This window comes from Chaetura pelagica, unplaced genomic scaffold (assembly GCF_000747805.2).
Source record: "Chaetura pelagica isolate M959 unplaced genomic scaffold, ChaPel_1.0 scaffold794, whole genome shotgun sequence".
Taxonomy (NCBI): Eukaryota; Metazoa; Chordata; class Aves; order Apodiformes; family Apodidae; genus Chaetura; species Chaetura pelagica.
In genome coordinates this window covers 22,840-42,334 of record NW_009953058.1, presented here as the reverse complement: position 1 = coordinate 42,334, position 19,495 = coordinate 22,840, and the positions used below count along the sequence as shown (strand labels likewise).

Sequence of the window (19,495 nt, the reverse complement as noted above, 5' to 3'; positions counted from 1 at the left end):
CCCCTCTGAACAGAGGGAGGGTTAAAAGAGAATTCATTAGCACTTAATGAGTGTGGTTGTGGGGACAGAAGTGCAGAAGGGCAGGGATCCAGGTGCTGGACAAATTTACACCAATTTCAAGAATTTAGCAAAGATTTCGGTACATGAGGAAGAGTTTTAATTGTAGACACAGTTTCTATAAAGAATTTTCTGTGGTCCTGGAGCTAATCAGTTTGGGAATTGTGTCACTTAGGTGAAACTTTATCTTAAGATGTGTTTTTTGACTTTGTAGGGTTTTGTAGCTGGCAAAGGTGAGATTCAGGAGCAAAATTCATACAAGACATGAAATCTAATCACTGGGGGAGAGTTTGCAATTGATTTTAAGACACAAATTTGTCGCCCTAGTAATTTACTGACTGCCAGCAACTTCTGGGAGACCAATAAAACCCCAGATTCTCCTAAATCCCTTTATGTCAAGCAAAGGATAAGGTCCAAGCAGTTGCAGTGCCTGCGAGTGCACGTTGCTGTAGTCCAGCCACCCAGGAATGCTGCCTGGAGTCAGTGGGTCTTGGCAGGTGCTTTGTGGAGGGGGTTACTGGTGCTCCTGTGCCTCGGGTGCTTCTCTTGCCACTTCACCTTGTGGCTGATGCTGCTGTTTTGGCTGTGGTGTTGGAGGGGGAGGACTTGCCATCGGGTGGGGAGCGTCTGTCCTGGAGCTCCTCAGCACGGCAGGGTGGGCTGGGGCTGGGGGCCCCTGCAGCCTCTGCTCCTCAGGTGGAACTGGGGGGTTGGCCAGCATTTCTCTCACAGTCATTAGTACCTACAAGGGGCTGCAGCTTGAGAAAAGAAGGAGTTACAAATTCAGTGGGTAGCCTTGATAGTGTCAAGCTAAGAGGGAGGTAGTTTGGAGGTAGTTTGGGGGTCTTTCCCTCAGATTCTCACTTTTCTAAACACAAAGTGAGTTGCAGCAGGTTCCTGGTTCCTGCCTCTGCCTTGCTGCCCTGGCAGGGCTCTCTGGGCAGCCCCACAGCCCCGGGCAGTGGCAACGATCATCAAGGGGCTGGAGGAAGATCCTGGGCAGAGAATGGGCCTCTTTGTTGTCTGGCTGCTCTGCGGTGGGTCCCAGAGGATGGGCACTGCTCCCTCATTAGCAGGAAGGTGATCCTTTCTTCCCATCCCATTTCCAGCTTTTGTTTTTTGTGCTGCCACTCAACAAAGTGTTTTGACTGAGTTTGTGCTCCAGATTTATTGATTTTTTTAATCTGATAAGTAGGATGACAGTTATTCCCATGGAGAAAGTTCCATTAGTTCTCCCTACTTTTTATGCTCGCTCTGCTTTGCCACTGCTGACCTGCACATGATCCTTCCTGGCATCCCTGCCCAGCACATGGGAAGACTCCCTGAATCAGAGATGTGCCTCCAAAAGCAGGTTCCTGAACCACAGCCAGGTCAGCCCTCCAGGGTGACCACCCTGCTGCCTCCTTGCAGAGGATCAATCCTGTTTGCTGTGCTTTGGGAAGGAATATTTTCCTGCAGAACCCACATTCCAGCTGTTCCAGCTGCTCTTTGCACTTCTCACAAGCAGCAGGGGTGGAGTTCCACCACCCTGTATTTGGGCCGTGGAATAAACCTGTCTTTGATGGAAGTTGTGATTGATAATGGTCACGTCCATTAAGTCACATTTCATTCACTCTGTTCAGTGTTGCTCAACATCTAAATTCTGCCTCTGATAAAACCCCACACTTCTAAAATGTCCAAATTATCCATTCACTGGCCACTCTTTGTGCTTGGCAGCCTTTGCAGGCTGTTTGCTTTCTGTTAAAAGCCACAAAAATGTTTTTTATCTTCAAAAAGCTCCTCGGAGGAGGAGGAGGCAATGTTTTAAATATCCTTTTCTGACCTCCTCGTACCATCAGTCCGAGTCTTTATCCCTGCCTGGGTAGGGATTCGTGGTTCCACCCCAGTTGTGGATGCTGCGAGATCTGTCTGGGATCTTGAAAAACTTGGGTTTCTTTTGTGTAAAACAAAGGTTTGAGGTGAAGGTTCCTGGCTGTGCTCGGGGCTGAACTGACACAGCCATGTCTGCCTGGGCAGTTACCGTGTTACGGGGGATTTTCTGGTGAGGGAAACGCAGAGAACCGTAAGTACTGTAGCAAACAGAAACCCCTTTTCCTTCTGCATGTGGAGATGACTCAGTTCCATACATCAAGATTGGCTACTAATTCCTTAATTATTACATTGCAAAGAAGAACCCGGGGCTTTAAGTAATAACACGAGTTAGAAGGTTTTCTGAGTCTATAAATAAAAAGAAAAAACAAATAGTGTATTTATGGACCAGACCGTATTAAGGGAAATGTGATGGAAAAATTGAGTCAGATGAGCTGATGTATGAGGCATTTCCCTGTGGAGTCATTGGGTTGAAAAATGTTTTATATGCCTAAACTTGAACAGATGCTTCAACACACACACACACACACAGAGTCCCCCCAGTTTAGTATTAGCAGTTCTGTTCATACCACTGTGATTAATTCACCAACCAGCCTGTTTTAGTCTCTTTTCCGGGGGCTATGGGGTATTTCCAGCTCATCCAGGTACTTAAGCCCGTGCCTTGCTGTGGATCTCCAAGCTGCCCAGTTATTAGCAGGATTTCTTTCCAGCTTTACATTAAGCATGTGCTTGAACGACTCACTAACTGACCTGGGATTTACATTTTTACACAGGACTGAAGGTTTTCTCCCTATTACCTTGCTTGTTTGAAAAGCTTGGGGGTCAGCCAGCTTTTTTGCCTAAATAAGGACATGATACCAGCTTTCAGCTCTTACAGATATTAGTTCCACCTTTTTAGTTACAAATTAGTCAGGAAACAATTCTGAGCGCGTGTGCCTGACCTCGTTTAAGATCCTGTTGAGGTACCAAGAGATGACATACATATGGATGAGGAGCAGATTGTGCCTGTGGTTCTTTTTAGTAGGAATGTGGCATTTGGGGGGTGCTGGAGAGTTACCTGACAATTGAATTTTGTGATTCCCTTTTGAATACCCCTCACTGTGTTTCGCTTGGGTCTTGATCCTCTTTCCCAGGTTATTTTATTTGCCCTGTGGGTAATTGTGTGCAACACTTCTCTGTTCTGTTCTATTTCTCTATTCCAGTATCTGAAGGGGCTTCAGGAAAGCTGGGAAGGGACTTGGGACAAGGGCAGGGAGGGATGGGATGAGGGGGATGGATGAAAACTGGAGGAGGGGAGATTGAGGTGAGACATGAGGAGGAAATTCTTTGGTGTGAGGGTGGTGAGAGCCTGGCCCAGGTTGCCCAGGGAAGCTGTGGCTGCCCCATCCCTGGCAGTGTTGAAGGGCAGGGTGGATGGGGCTTGGAGCAACCTGGGCTGCTGGGAGGGGTCCCTGCCCATGCAGGGGTGGGATTGGATGGGCTTTAAAGTCCCCTTCAACCCAGATCAGACCGGGATTCTAAAAATTCCCAAAAGCCTTCCCAAAAAGGCAGCACCTTGGAGTTGGTTGTTTGCACTTGGCTTTTCTGCTTGAGCTAAAGTGATGGAAGAATGTGGAGAAATGACTTTGGGGTGTAACTGTGGGGCACCTCAGGAGCACACAGCTTAGGGATGGGTGAGAATGCTCTGCAGCAGGGACAGTGACTGCTGCTTGTGACATCCCAGTGCTGGGCACTCGTGGGTGGTGCAGCTGTGCCATTCGGGCAGAGCAAGACATGGTCCGTGAAGTCCTGTATCTCTCTCGTGCTTAAAATAGCAGAGTGCCTGGAAGGGTGGTGGATTCCTCGTGTCGAGATGGTTTCCATGCTGCCCTGGGGTGAGCTGCTGACTCCTTCACTCCAGAAAGTCTGCCATGGAGCTGGGGATGCAGCTGACAAGTGATGCTGTAGGACCCGGGGGCTGATCAGGCTGGCGAGGGGCTGGGGGGTAGATTGTGCACATGGGGCTGGCCCTGCTATGAGTGTGTTTGGAAATGGCATGAAGCCAAAATAATTCAGGTTCTTAAAGTGTGTCTTGCAGGTGTCCTGGCTTGCATGCAGCACTTCCTGAAAATCTGATTTTCACAGTAACCTTATTTAAGTAGTTGAAAAATTACTGGATTTTCATTCAGGCATTCACTCACTAGAGTTATTAGGCTGACATAGAAATATGTAGTTAAACTATTTTTAAAAGGAGAAGAATTTTCAAACTGGAGATTGTGATTCCTGGGATATCAAAAAAATAAAAGAAAATGGAAGTGTTTGGGGGGAAGTGCACAGTGATCATCCAGCCAGCCATGTGGAAATCTGCTGCTTTATTCCCTGGTCTTTGCTCCTTCTGGAGTGTTTCCTTGAAATGGCCACCTCTGGCAGTGCCCAGCCTGATCTGCATTCCTCAGCCTGCTCTGTGCAGGCTGTGGCAAAGCCTGATGGATCCGGGTGGCTGCAGGACTCGCTTCCCTGGAGGAATGTGCTGGGGAGTCGGGACAGAAGGGGGGATTCCTGTAGGCCCATGGCCTGAGGTTTGCCAGGTCAGTAAACACAGAACACCAGTTGGCTGGAATCAGCTGTTCATAACCTGAGATGCCTTTTTTCCCTCTTGGCTTCCACCAGCACCTCTGTTCCAGCTGCTGGATTCACCTGCTCTTCCCGCAGCCCCGGGAGGTGCTGGATCCTGGGGAGCAGCCGCGCCGGGTCGGACTGAGCGTCCAGCTGGGCCAGAGCCCTGTTGGACACAAGAGGTTCCAGCAGGAGCCAGGCAGAGGCCTCTGAAACCCTCTCAGTGTTTTGAGGGCCCTGTCTGGAGATTTACCCACTGGTAAAGCACTATCTGGGTTTTTTCAGTTTTTAAGGGCCTTTCCTTCTCCAGGCTACTCCAGGTTTTACAGCTCCTGACCCTCTTCCCTCAGCCTTCTCGTTGTCCTGCTCTTTCCCCTCCCCCAGCCAGTCCATCCCTCTTCTTCAAAGCTCTTCAGTTCTTTTCTGTCTCCATGATGAATGATGGCAAAAGTGACGGGGCTTGTGTGCTGGGGCCAGGATGGGGGGGATCCATGGGCTGGGATGAGGGTGAACACCATCCATGTCCAGAGAAGAGCCACCAAGCTGATGAAGGGTCTAGAGAACAGGTTGGATTGGGCTTGGAGTAATGTGGTCCAGTGGCACGTGTCCCTGTCCATGGTTGGATCCAGATGATTCCTCCCAGCCCAAAGCAGTCAATGATTCTGTGATCTTCCTGTGAATGTTTTCTTCCAGTGATGCAGTTGGGAAATCACTTGTACCCAAACTTGCAGATCGGCCTCAGCCAGGCTTGTCCAAGGACCTCAGGGGCTGCCAGGTGCTCTCTAGAAGGAGATGCTCCTGTTGGTACAGGTTCTGTTTTCTTTTAGTTATAAGAAAAGTAAGGCCTTTTTCCATCTTTAGTGTTCCAGCTATGTTTCTAAGTCAAATCTTTCAAGGCCAGACCTCTGGCCTGGCCGTTGCTGTATGACCTGATTACCCGTGGTCTTCTGAAGTGGCAGTGATCTGCTTGGAGCTTGAAGAGAACTTGTGCAGAACAAGCACCAGGCTCACTCAGGGACTGCCAAGGTTCTATCAAGATGTGACCACCCTCCTAAAATCATGAAAGCTTGGAAATAAGGAATGTGGGCACAGTTGCAGTTCCCACAGCTGACCCTGTGGTATCTCAGTGTGCTTTCTCCCATCTGTAGCAGAACCAAAAAGCAGTATATCCCAGAGCCTTGTCCTGTTTGCACACTCATACCAGGTCATGTGCTTGGCTGAGCAGTTTCTGGGCATTTGGGAGCCCAACCTGCCTTAAATTTGCTGCTCATTTTCATCATCTGTGCTGAGAACATGTCTGATAAAGTCCACAGCCATGTCAAGCAGTCAGGTGGCAAAAAATACCCTGCCTGCTCCTCTGTGCTTGGTGCAGTGTTCCCTCCCTGGGGCGTGAGGAGTGGTGGGGAAGGGCTCCAGCCTCCTCTGGTGAAACTGGGGTTGCTTGTGGCTGCTTTCAGAAAGAAAGGCAGCAGTTGATGTGTGTGCTCCTGGCTGGGGTGATGGAGCATGGGGCGTTCAACCTGCGAGTCCTTCAGGTCCCTTCTCCAGGGGCTCTGGAAGAGTATTCAAGACTTTCAGAAAATGACAAGTTTGGGTTTCTTATTTCACTGTAGGAAATAATTTGTTTTGTTTTGTGGGATTTTTTTCAACAAATTATTCACTTAGTGAATTTATGTGCATATTAATAATCTAAACTTTGGCAAAATAAAGCAGTTGAACTCAAGCTGGAGTAACGTCTTGGTGCCAGTAGAGCAGGCTGCCCTGATTTACTGTGCTCCTTCCCTCCAAACAAACTGTACTTCCAACCCAGGGGCTGAAACAAAACTCTTCCATTGTTGCTGCTCTTCAGTAGCTCTTAGGAGAGCCCGAGGCTGGAGCATGGCAGGGGAGCACACAGTGTGCCTGGAAGCTGGTGGCTGCCCTGCTGCAGCGAACACCCTGCTCTGGAAGGAGTGTCTGCAGCTGGGCACTGTGCTCTGGTTCTGGTGGTCTGGTTCTGATGGACAGTCCTTCTGGCATGGCTGGGCACCATCCTCCTGAGCTGAGTGCTCTTCACACGAGCAGACATACAGTCGTGTTAGGTCACAGGGGTCTGCAGAGCTTTCTGATCCTCTGTGTCTCAGTGAGTGGAAGGTCCTGACCAGGCTTAGCAGAGCTCTTCCAAGTGCTGGGTGTCTTGTAAAGCCGTTGGTGCTGAGGGTTTGCAGTGTCCACTGCGCTGTCCTGCTCTGCCTTCTCAACACCCTTCCCTTCCACAGCTTCTCTGCAAAGCTGCCATTGAAGGAAATGTCAGATGAATTTGGGACAGTCAGAGGGTGAGATGCTGCCTCCTGCTTGGCTAGATGACAGAGCTGGGGAACCAAAATCTCTTATTTTAATTTGGGTCACAGTGAAACAACTGCCATCCCTGAGTGTTGCAGGGTGGGTGATTGGGGGGTTGTGGCAGACTGTGTCATGCTCTGTGGCTTCTATTTTATCTACAAGCCACTGTAGATCTATTTTATCTTCATGCTGGGTTTTGAGGCTCATCTACAAAGCAAACACCATTGTCATTTCTTTTGACTGTCATAATATGGTGGTGGTGCATGAATTGGGTGTTCATACCCATCTGATTGCACCCAGCCCAGCCGAGCAGGAGCCAGCTGATGTGCAGGAGCCGACAGAATCACTCCCCTTTGCTTCTCTCTCCTCTCCTGAGGTGGCCATGAGGGTGATATTTGGGTCACCTGCCTCCAGGGTGTCATTTGCTTTTGACACTCATCTCTGGGCACAGAGGAGGAGCCTGATGGGACGTGTCCTGGTGCTGTTGGCTGCAGTGGAGCCAGGAGCAGTTGAAGGGTGCTGGGGTTACTCAAATCACTGATCACATCAGGACAGAGAAGTCTCTCCAGGCCTGACCCCAGTGGTGTGAAGGTGGTGGTGGCCTTGTCCCGACCTGGCTGCCAGGGGCTGGAGGGACTCAGGTGAGTGCAGAGGCTGCTGCTCTCCAGCAGCACTTGTCCCTCAGGGGTTTGCTTTGACAGTCTCATGTCACTTGTGCCCTGTGATAGAACAAGGGGCAATGGATTCCAGCTGGAGCCCAGGAAGTTCCACCTCAACATGAGGAAGAACTTCTTTCCTGGGAGGGTGACAGAGCCCTGGGACAGGCTGCCCAGAGAGGCTGTGGAGTCTCCTCTGGAGACTTTCCAGATCTGTCTGGTTGCCTTTCTGAGTGACCTGCCCTAGTTTTGGTCCTGCTCTGGCAGGGGGATTGGACTGGATGTTGGAGGTCCCTTCCAACCCCTGACATTCTGATTCTGAACTGAGATTGTTTAGTTTGAAGAAGAGGAGGCTGAGGGGAGACCTCATTGCTCTCTACAGCTGCCTGAGAGGAGGTCGTTGGGAGGTGGGAGTTGGGCTCTTCTCCCAAGTGAATAATGACAAGACCAGAGGAAATGGCCACCAGGGGAGGATTAGACTGGATATTAGAAAGAATTTATTTACCCAGAAAGTGGTTGGACACTGGAACAGGCTGCCCAGGGAGGTGGTGGAGTCACCATCCCTGGAAGTGTTGAAAAGAAACACAGATGTGGTGCTGAGGGACATGAGTTAAGCACTGAAGGGGTGGATCAGGTTGTGGTTGGTGGATTTAGGTTATGGTTGGACTTGATGATCTCCAAGGTCCATTCCAAGCAGGATGATTCTGTGATTCTGCTGCAGAGGTTTCAGCAGTTTTTTTACTGTCCTCCAGTTTCTTTCCCTCCTTGGTGCTCAGGCTGGGAAGCACGTCCTGAAATGAAGCGGATCCCTGGGGTGTAGGTTGAAGGCCTGACAGCATTGGTTGGGCTAAACTCTTGCCCTTGATCTCAGAGCAGGAGTGTTGGGCATCTTCTCTAGTATGGCTTGAGCTTCAGATTCAAACTCAAAAGCCCTTTAACCTACCCTGTAGTTCCTTGAATTCCTTGTTTTCAACACCCAACATTTTGCGGTTCGTTACCAGCTCCTGCGTCGTGAGGAACAAGTGGGGCAGGGCTGGGTCAGTGGGTTGTGCTGGACCTGCTGATGCTGGATGAGGCCAGGGCGGGTAGGAGTTTTTTTTTTGGAGAGTGGACCTTCATTGTAGAGAGATGCTCTGGAATGTGTGAGTCTGGAGAAGAGACGGGTGAGATGGGACGCAGGCAGGGCTAACTCCTGGGCTAGAGCAGCACTTCCCTGGGAGTTGACCCAACTCCTCTGTGGAGGCACAGGGATGGCTGCTGCTGCCAGCCCCAGTCCCAGAGCTGCACTGGTGCCACCAAGGTTTGGTGTGGTGCTGTGTCACTTTGCCTGTGGCTCCTTGCCTTCAGGATGGAATGTTTCACTGCAGGACTCACCCAGTCCTGTGTTATGCTTGGTGGTCTGCTCAGCACTGGTGAGGCTGCACCTGGAATCCTGGGGTCAGTTCTGGGCCTCTCAGGACAAGAAGGACATGGAGGGGCTGGAGCGTGTCCAGGGAAGGGCAGGGGAGCTGGGGAAGGGGCTGGAGCACAAGTGTGAAAGGGATGGGGAGCTGGGGAAGGGGCTGGAGCACAAGTGTGAGAAGGAGCAGCTGAGGGAGCTGGGGGTGTCCAGCCTGGAGACAAGGAGCTAAGGGGAGACCTCATTGCCCTCTCCTGGAAAAGAGGTTGTGGTGAGCGGGGGTTTGGCCTCTTCTCCAAAGTGGAGAGCTAGAGGACCAGAGGAAATAATGGAATCACGGAATGGTGAAGGCTGGAAGGGACCTTAAAGATCATCAGACTCCAACCTCCCTGCCATGAGCAGGGACACCTCCCACCAGCCCAGGCTGCTCCAAGCCCCATCCAACCTGCCCTTCAACACCTCCAGGGATGGGGCAGCCACAGCTTCCCTGGGCAACCTGGGCCAGTGCCTTCCTACCCTCATGGTGAAGAATTTCTTCCTGATGTCTCACCTAAATCTCCCCTCATTCAGTTTCAAACCATCAACCCTTGTCCTATCACTGCCCTTTCTGATGAAAAGTCCCTCCCCGGCTTTCCTGGAGCCCCTTCAGGCACTGGAAGGTGCTCTAAGGTCTCCCTGGAGCCTTCTCTTCTCCAGGCTGAACACCCCAACTCTCCCAGCCTGGCTCCAGAGCAGAGCTGCTCCAGCCCTCTGATCATCTTCATGGCCTCCTCTGGACTCTCTCCAACAGCTCCATGTCTCTCCTGTGATTAGGGCTCTAGAGCAAAATGGCCTGAAGTTGGGCCAGGAGAGGTTCAGCTTGGGTGTTGGGAAGAATTTCTGCCCCCAGAGAGAGCTCAGACCCTGGAAGGGGCTGCCCAGGGGCTGGAGTCCCCATCCCAGGAGGGCTTCCAGAAACCTGGGGATGTGGCACTTCAGGACGTGCTCCAGTGGCCAAGGTTGACGTTGGTTGTTTTTTGTTTTGTAGTTTTTTGGGTTGGTTTTTTGTGTGTGTGTCGATGGTTGGACTTGGTGATCTCAGAGGTCCTTTCCAACCATGATGAGTCTGTGATTCTGTTTTCTCCATCCTTGCATGTCCCCTCACCAGAGCCCCAGCAGCTCCCAGGGCTTGCTCCTGTCTCCTGACACCTCAGGTCTGTAGGACGGGTCTGAAGATCCTGCTCAGGTTTGTGGAGCAGCTGACAGCTCCTCCTGGGTCACCAGGGAAACGCCAAACTGGGGAGCTCATTGTTCAGCCTCCAAACTGTCACACCTCATTCCCATCACTCTGAAGGGATTCTGGATGCTGAGCAGGTGTAAAGGGATCCAGGCTGACACGGAGCTCAAAACAGATCTCCAAAGATCTGGTGAATAACAGGCTCTGCAGCCTAGGCTCCATTTTCCATGATTGCTGTGGTCACTGCAGGCTGCTGCTCTCAGATGAACCTGAGTCAGGCTCAGAGCTTGTTGTGTCCTCGTGCTGCAGCACAGGCTGTTCTGATGACCACAGCTCTGGTTGGGATCATGGTGCCCTGGGGTCTCTGCCCTGGAGACCCATCCTGTGGGATTCCTGCAGGAGGGGAAGGAAATGCTACCTTTGAGGAGCACGAAACACGTCGCGATTCCACTTGGGTTGTGTCACCACGGGGGGAGTGTTGCTAAAACTGTCACTGGGGTGGCCATGTCAGCCCTGCCTGGAGGCCACGCAGGGGCCATGGGGGGTTCATATCTGCTCTGCAAATCCCAGTTCATCCTTGAGCTGGATGCTGGGGGTGGGTTTGTGGAGGTTGATTTTCCAAAAGATGCGTATTTGACATCTTCATTTTTTTGACAGTGCAAGAATCTTCTTTCTCTACCTCTTACCCATATTTTAGTGTTCTATTTATAGCCCACGCAGGATCTGCAGCCTGATAATTCAGCAAGGGGTTTTTAGGCCCGAGGGGGTTGGTCTGGAGATCAGCAGAACCTTGTTAACATGCCTGGGATTTGAAGGCACCCTTCAGAAATCGTTTCCAAATTGATGTTGACGCTGTGGCTTTTTCAGAACCACTCTCTGCTCTTTGCCACGAGAGGTTTGCCAGACGAGCAGGGATTTACTTGGAAAAAGCACTGGGTGTTGTCCCAAATATCCCAGCCTTTTCACTCCCAAATATTATTTAATCTAGATTAAAAAATGGAATCCAGTGCAGTTGTTCCCTCACTCAGCTCCACGGTGCTGGAAAACATTGAAGTTGGTGGTGATTGAAGCCACTCTCTTCAATGATGGAAGGAGGGTGGTAGCAATGAGTTCTGTCATCCCAGGAATATCCCCCCTCCCTCTCCTGGTGTCAGTGAGGAGAATGGGTGTTGGAATTCCATCTCGGGCTGGGGAGGCAAGTGACACTGGCACAGTTGTCCCCAGGACCTGCGGTGTGTGGTACTTTGCTGGTGCTGGGTCTGGCCACGATTTTCTCCCTTCTTGAGCAGTAAAAAGTCTGACTCATTTTTCAGGTTAAAAAACAACAAAAAAGGAGCCTCTGTGCTGCCTCAAAAATAATGATAAATTGTGCAATTTCTTCCATTTCCATGTAAATGAGATTTGAATGAATAATGCTGCTTAATCATTCATCCTCATTCAAATCCTATTTTAATTAGCCTGTGGGCCCAATTTCACTTTCATGCAGCATGAAACCTCTTTTGATTATCAACAGAATTGCCATGCACTATTTTTTCTGGTCAGCACATGTCTTTTTAAGCTGCTTCAAAACAGAACAAAGTTATCCTTAATAAATTAATCAAATTTCATTAGCATGACATGGGAGGATATATTTTAAGGGGAAAAAAGTCTTCCTGGAAATACATTCCCCTTCATGGCTGCCTTTCGGCTACAGAGTCTGTCTTCTCTGTGTGTTGCTTCAGACAAACCTTGTCTGAGGAGGTGCTGGTGAATTACAGAAATTCAGAGAGACCTGAGCTGCAGCTCCTGCTCAGCTCCTGTGATCCACCTCCTGCCCATGTCACAGAGTCATGGAACCATGGAATGGTTTGAGTTGGAAGGGACCTTAAAGATCATCAGGTTCCAACCCCCTGCATGGGCAGGGACACCTTCCACCAGCCCAGGCTGCTCCAAGCCCCATCCAACCTGCCCTTCAACACTGCCAGGGATGGGGCAGCCACAGCTTCCCTGGGCAACCTGGGCCAGGCTCTCACCACCCTCACAGCAAAGAATTTCCTCCTCATGTCTCACCTCAATCTCCCTCTCCCAGTTTTCATCCATCCCCTTCATCCCATCCCTCCCTGCCCTTGTCCCAAGTCCCTCCCCAGCTTTCCTGGAGCCCCTTCAGGCACTGGAAGCTGCTCTAAGGTCTCCCTGGAGCCTTCTCTTCTCCAGGCTGAACACCCCAACTCTCCCAGCCTGTCCCAGAGCAGAGCTGCTCCAGCTCTCCCATCATCTCTGTGGCTCCTCTGGCCTCTCTCCAACAGGTGAAAGAACTCGAGAAATTTCTGCAGTTGATCTCTTAATCTCAAGCTGATTTCTATTTTCTAATGTGCCTGCTCCAAATTCTCTGCTCTTCCTGGATGTGTCTGTAGCTCCTCAGCTCACAGGAGCCCACGTGCTGTCAGAGATGAACATGGTGGTATTTGCAGTGTCTTTCCTGCCTGCTCCGAGGAGCCTCCTCCTCTGGAAGTGCTGGAATGAGCTGGATGACAAAGACAAGGAATGAAAGTCTCTCTCAGATGCACTTTCTGGCGTGACTTAAATTAGCTGAACTTGCTGACATTCTGCCTTTTTCAGATGCGTGTCAGTGTCCATAGACTTTTATTTCAAACAATGGAAAATTATTGAGTTAAATGTTGCCAGAACAACAAATCTGGGAGAGGGCAAGTGTCGGTGGGTGAAGGTGACTGCGACCTGCCTGTGTCCTGCCGTGCATGGAGACAGAACACACAGCCTGCAGCCTTGGCTGAGCTCATGAGGCTGAAGGACAACACCATTCCAAATGCCATCCTTCTGCCTGGAGATTCCTGCTTTCTTCAGTGTTTAATTGGGATGGGCTGAACGTTTCTAGTGAAAGGAAGGTTTAATGATAGGTCCTCTCACTGGAACCAAAACGCTTCCTCAATGCAGAGTTCTTTGCCTGCTGGTGGATTCTTGCAGCTTGGGGTCAGTGGCTTTGCTCTGGAATAAAACTAAATTTAGAGTAAGTGGCACTTTCTTGTTGAAGAGAACCAGAGCTCCTCAGCACCTTCCCATCTCCCAGCTGGAGCTCTCTAATCAGCAGAGGTCTTGGTGATGAAGCACGTGGATGGCAGCGCGTCCGAGGGCTGTGACTGACCCACATGGACAGCCAGGCTGGCCAGGCTCTGCCCCCCGGTTTGTCACGTGCTGCTTTACATAACGGCTGGAATCCAGGACATGAATCCTCCTCTTTCTCCTCAAGCAAGTTTCAGATCCAGCCAGATGTCCTGTGCCCTCCAGCAGCTACCTGCTCCTTCAAGAAGCTCAGCTCAGTATGATCCACCCCCTCCCCATGTCATAGAGCCATGGAATGGTTTGTGTTGGAGGCACTTTAAAGATCATCCAGTCCCACCCCTGCATGGGCAGGGACACCTCCCACCAGCCCAGGCTGCTCCAAGCCCCATCCAACCTGCCCTTCAACACTGCCAGGGATGGGGCAGCCACAGCTTCCCTGGGCAACCTGGGCCAGGCTCTCACCACCCTCACACCAAAGAATTTCCTCCTCATGTCTCACCTCAATCTCCCTCTCCCAGTTTTCATCCATCCCCCTCATCCCATCCCTCCCTGCCCTTGTCCCAAGCCCCTCCCCAGCTTTCCTGGAGCCCCTTCAGGCACTGGAAGCTGCTCTAAGGTCGCCCTGGAGCCTTCTCTTCTCCAGGCTGAACCCCCCAACTCTCCCAGCCTGGCTCCAGAGCAGAGCTGCTCCAGCCCTCCCAGCATCTCCGCGGCCTCCTCTGGCCTCTCTCCAACAGCTCCGTGTCCTTCTTGTGTTGGGGACCCCAGAGCTGTTCCCAGCCCTGCAGGGGGTCTCAGCAGAGCAGAGCAGAGGGGACAATCCCCTCCCTGGCCCTGCTGGTCACGCTGCTGGTGACACAGCCCAGGACACGGGGGGGTTCTGGGCTCCAGCACACGGTGCTGGGCCATGTTGAGCTTCTCATCATCCACCACCCCCAAGCCCTTCTTCTCAGGGCTGCTCTCCATCCATTCTCCCTCACTCCATGTCTCTCTCTTCACACCTGACCAGATGGATTGGAACTGACCACAGGTCTGTGCTCTGCACGTTCAAAACACCCTGATCAATATCTGATCAACACCTCAAGAGACTTGATGAGCTGGCAAGGTAGCAACTCACCTGGAAGTAAAGATTCCATGTCCCCTCTCATTTAAACGAGAAAGGTCTCTGTCAGTAACCACTGATGAATAAACGTTGACAGTATCTGAAAAAGGGCAGTTCCTGCTTTTATTCCAATGTACTTTGCAAACAGTATTTAATTAGTTTCAAATTTACTCTGGATTTTACTCACAGCAAAGGCTTTGGCCCTAATGTTTCCAGTGAGTGAAAATTAATCCCTTCTTTGACTCCTTTGGGTTTTCTCTTCTTTTTAATTGACAAATAATGTCACATCAGCTCCCAGCACGCAGGGTGGTGGTGCTGGGTGCCCAAGCAGAGCAGTTGCTGTGGCAGCTCTGGCTCCTCTCACTGCTGCCAAGGCTGGTTTATGTGCTGTTTTTGTGCAGCTTTTTGGAGACTCTTGAGGTCAGAGAGACCCTCTGCCTCCCATTGTGACTCCTGCTGGGAAGTGCCCAATGTGGGAGTGTCGAAGCACTGGCTGCACTGGAGGTGGCAGGGAACCCCTCTCTGAAATGGGGTTCAGAGCCACCTACTGCAGCAAATCACTGCCCTGGGGCTCGAACCCACTGGTCTTTCCTCCTGTTAAAAGCCCGTGGTTCCAGCCAGTGCTGCTGGAACCTCCAGTGGCAACGTGGCCATGTAGGTGGTTTGCAGGAGAAGGTGCACAGCATTAGCATGGCCTGGCCCGGTGCCAACCAAGCCTCTGTCTTCCTGAGTTGGAAAAAATTGCTTTGGATAAACTCAGTCAAGTCTGGATTTCCTTGAGCGTGCAGGGTTGGGACCTGGGGATATGCCAGTGATAGGAGAAACATCCAGCCAGGGTCGTTTATCTGCTCTGCAATCCATGCTTCCAGGACCACATGACTCCATCCAGAATGAGGGTATGTTTGGCCTCGATGATCTAAAAGGTCTTTTCTAACCAGAAAGGTGGTTCTGACTCTGTAGGAAGAGGAGCTTTGGTTTGAGCCCTGGGTTGTCGGCGTGCGTGGTTGACACCTGCCAGGTGATATTGTCCTTCATTTGCTTCCCGTGCTTCCCAGCCAAACAAACTGAACTCTTTAAATCTCTCACTTCTAGGCATCCTCCCCATTTTTCATCTGATTCCAAGACTAATACACCCCCTCCCTGATGTTCAAGCAACTGGTGAAGGATGCAGACCCAGGCCTGGAGTGCTGTCTTGCTGACGAGGAGGTAAGACCACCCTCCTTGCTCGGGCTGCCTCGTGACTGCCCAGGGTTGTGTTCATCGTCTCTGCTGTGGCAGCAGCTCTGGTTCAGATGCTCCTCCATGAAGACCCTGGCTCCCTTCCCTGTTCCCTCATCTCCAGGGGAGCTGCTCTCCCCTGGGAATCAAAAGCCTGCTGGTCTTTCCTTTCGCTGCGTGTCTCTGCACTCAGCGTGGGTGAAGCTCTGGGTTTGTTTTGGTGGACTCAGCCTCTGCTCTTCTGCTTTTCCTTTGTCATTTCTTTGTCAGCCTGCAAACTTTGGGGCCATGTGCAGGTTTTATCAACAGCCATTTTCTGGTCAGGTCTGGGGTAGGTGCAGCCTTGCTGCTGTTCCTGGTCTGCAGAACTTGCTGTAATTACACAGAATAGCTCTTGGCTCTCATGTGGGAACCATTTGTCAAGGTCTTTGTTAATTTTAATCCACTTAATATGGGCTTTTTTAATCCTCTCTGGCACTATTTTCTTTCTCACACTGTCATGAAGTCATAAATCAAACGTCCTCCACAGCCCAGCCAGGTTATGTCTGAGCTGTTGTTGCCGTTTTCAATGAAACATTGAATTCCACCAGCAGGGGAATTACATTTATATCCCTTAATTCTGCATTGATTGCATCTCCTCCAGCTTCATTGTTCTGCCTGTGACCAACTCTGCAGTTGGGTGGAAGAAGCTGAATAGCTGCAAATAACTCCTTTACTTCCAAACACCTGGAATTTCTTCCTCCAGGTTAAGAATAAATCACTTTGAAGACCAGAGTGCCAGAGATATGTCCAATCCTGATTTAAGAACCTTTTGTCCAGATGTTACTCTGTAAAAATCTTTATTACTGCTGCATCTTTGACTCAGCAGAGGACTGCAAGATGTCTTATCCCCTCTACTAGAACATCAAACAGTTCTTCCTGGACTCAGGATTTTATTACTCCTGAGAGCTCCAGGTGGGCCTGCAGCCTGGCCAGGTTTCCCTCACTGCAATACTTCACCCTCTTGCCAGATGTGGGTTGTTTGGGGTTTTTTTTTTTGGTGTGTTTTTCATGTTTTTACTGTCAGGATTGCAAATTTCTGTGGATTTGTATCTCATATCTCTTAAAAAAATTCTGACATAGTTTTTTAAACTAGATTTTCTTGCCTCTCTCCCAGAGAACACTAGAAAATATAAACTAAAGTCTTTTCTGGCCCTGAAAGAGATAATTTTTTAGCTTCCCCAAGGGTCTGAACCCAAATCCATGGAACAGTTTAAGCAGCAGGTACGAAGTGGAATGTTCCTTGTTCAGACCCTGCCTCTGGACCTGCAGGGGGACCCTGCTGGGGTCACTCAGCTTCTCCTGCTTTGAATCCCAGATTTTAAGGCCAGTTGCCAGGTTTGGGCTGGGTGGATCATAATCATCATCATTCCTGTCTCCAAACACCTGGCATTGCCCTGTGGACAGAGCTGCTTCTCTCCATGGGCTGTGGTTGAAGCTGGGATCACTAACTCAGGGGTTTTTTTGGCCCTCTCCATGCAGTTAACACCCATCTCACTGTCAGTGGTGGGATGGAACCAGCAGTGCCCATAACATGTCACAGCAGCTTGAGTGTCCATCCTCTGTGTTTTGGAGACTTCAGCCTGAAGTGTAAATATTTTTAAGAACAGTTGAAATACAGAGCAGCTGGGACTTTCTCTTCTGCAGCTTTGGGAGCAGGTTCAGGGTGGGAAATGGCAGTTAACTGCTGGGTTTGGTGTTCTTTTGCAGCAGACTTCTCAAAAGCCTGTGGAGGAGACGTAGGATTTTCAAGCAACAAATCCTGGCAGCTGGAGTGTCCCGATAGCAGGTGATGCTGCAAGGAGGGATGTGCTGGTTGTACAGTTCTAGAGTCTTCTGGCCCTGGTAGAGCCATGGAATGGTTTGGGTTGGAAGGGACCTTAAAGACCATCCAGTCCCACCCCCTGCATGGGCAGGGACACCTCCCAGCAGCCCAGGCTGCTCCAAGCCCCATCCAACCTGCCCTTCAACACTGCCAGGGATGGGGCAGCCACAGCTTCCCTGGGCAACCTGGGCCAGGCTCTCACCACCCTCACAGCAAAGAATTTCCTCCTCATGTCTCACCTCAATCTCCCTCTCCCACTTTTCATCCATCCCCCTCATCCCATCCCTCCCTGCCCTTGTCCCAAGTCCCTCCCCAGCTTTCCTGGAGCCCCTTCAGGCACTGGAAGCTGCTCTAAGGTCTCCCTGGAGCCTTTTCTTCTCCAGGCTGAACACCCCAACTCTCCCAGCCTGGCTCCAACTCTATTGGTTAAATGCAACATTTAGGCTCAAGCTGAAAAACTCATCAGTATTTTCGAGTGTTTGTTTGTTTGATTGTTGGTTTCTTAGGTGAAATCATTTGACCACCATGAGTTGGAGTTTTCTGACCCGTCTGCTAGAGGAGATCCACAACCACTCCACCTTTGTGGGGAAGATCTGGCTGACGGTGCTGATCGTGTTCCGGATCGTCCTGACGGCGGTGGGGGGAGAGTCCATTTACTATGACGAGCAGAGCAAGTTCGTGTGCAACACGGAGCAGCCGGGCTGCGAGAACGTTTGCTACGACGCCTTCGCCCCGCTCTCCCACGTCAGGTTTTGGGTCTTCCAGATCATCCTGGTGGCCACTCCATCCGTCATGTACCTGGGCTACGCCATCCACAAAATCGCCCGGATGGTGGAGCACAGCGAGGCCGACAGAAGGGTCAGAAGCAAAAGCTTTTCCATGCGCTGGAAACAGCACCGTGGCTTGGAGGAGACCGAGGAGGACCACGAGGAGGACCCCATGATGTACCCAGAGGTGGAGCTGGAGAGCGAGAGGGAGAACAAGGAGCAGCAGCCTCCTGCCAAAGCCAAGCACGACGGCAGGCGGCGGATCCGGGAGGATGGGCTGATGAAGATCTATGTCCTGCAGCTGCTGGCCAGGACCACCTTTGAAATTGCCTTCCTGGTGGGTCAGTACCTCCTGTACGGCTTCGAGGTGAGCCCCAGCTTCGTGTGCAGCAGGAAGCCCTGCCCCCACAAAATAGATTGTTTCATTTCAAGGCCAACTGAAAAGACCATTTTCCTGCTGATAATGTACGGGGTGAGCTGCATGTGTTTGCTTTTGAATGTCTGGGAGATGCTCCACTTGGGATTTGGCACAATCCGGGACACGTTGAACAACAAGAGGAAGGAGCTGGAAGATTCTGGTACCTACAACTACCCTTTCACTTGGAACACTCCATCTGCTCCTCCGGGCTACAACATCGCAGTCAAACCAGAACAAATGCAATATACTGAACTGTCCAATGCCAAAATGGCCTACAAACAGAACAAAGCCAACATAGCTCAGGAACAGCAGTATGGAAGCAATGAGGAGAACATTCCTGCCGACCTGGAAAATCTGCAGAGGGAAATTAAAGTGGCTCAGGAGCGCCTGGATCTCGCCATCCAGGCCTACAACAACCAAAACAACCCCAGCAGTTCCAGAGAGAAGAAATCCAAAGCAGGCTCAAACAAAAGCAGTGCCAGCAGCAAGTCAGGGGATGGGAAGAACTCTGTCTGGATTTGATGTTGGTTGAGTTGATGATACCTTGTGTTTTTTCTCCTAGTTTATCATAACCAGCAACCCCTTCAATAATGGCTTCCATGGAGTAAATATTTGACTCTGCTTGTTTTCAGGGATACCTTTGGCTAGTGATTCAGCCTCTCAGAAAAGGTTTATATGCATATTCTAGGATAATAGGACTTTATTCTTCTGTCTTCCAAGTCAGGAGACAAACAGGTATATTTAAATCATTCTCATTGAACGGTTTATGCTGTATGTACAGTATTATAGTACATTTATTATGCACAATTTTTTCTATTTGTACACTGGATCTCTGAGGTTACCTTTTTTTTTATATATATTAAGGAGGAGAAAGCAATGGGTACCTGGTAGCATTTTGCTAGTTTGATGACTTGTGGTCTGCAGTTTGGTCGTTGTTCTCCCTTGTTTTAAACAA

General features: G+C 50.5%; 1 protein-coding gene across 1 annotated transcript; it reads left to right on the top strand.

Moving 5' to 3' along the window:
• The first annotated feature begins 17,880 nt into the window (after positions 1 to 17,880).
• GJC1 (gap junction protein, gamma 1, 45kDa) lies at positions 17,881 to 19,245 on the top strand. The gene has a single exon (XM_009996654.1). The coding sequence runs from the start codon at positions 17,881 to 17,883 to the stop codon at positions 19,060 to 19,062; it is 1,182 nt and encodes a 393-aa protein (XP_009994956.1). The 3' UTR covers positions 19,063 to 19,245.
• The last annotated feature ends 250 nt before the right edge of the window (positions 19,246 to 19,495 follow it).

Bases quoted from the DNA above. Each gene is read 5' to 3' on its own strand.
- GJC1 (XM_009996654.1), top strand. From the start codon at position 17,881: ATGAGTTGGAGTTTTCTGACCCGTCTGCTAGAGGAGATCCACAACCAC.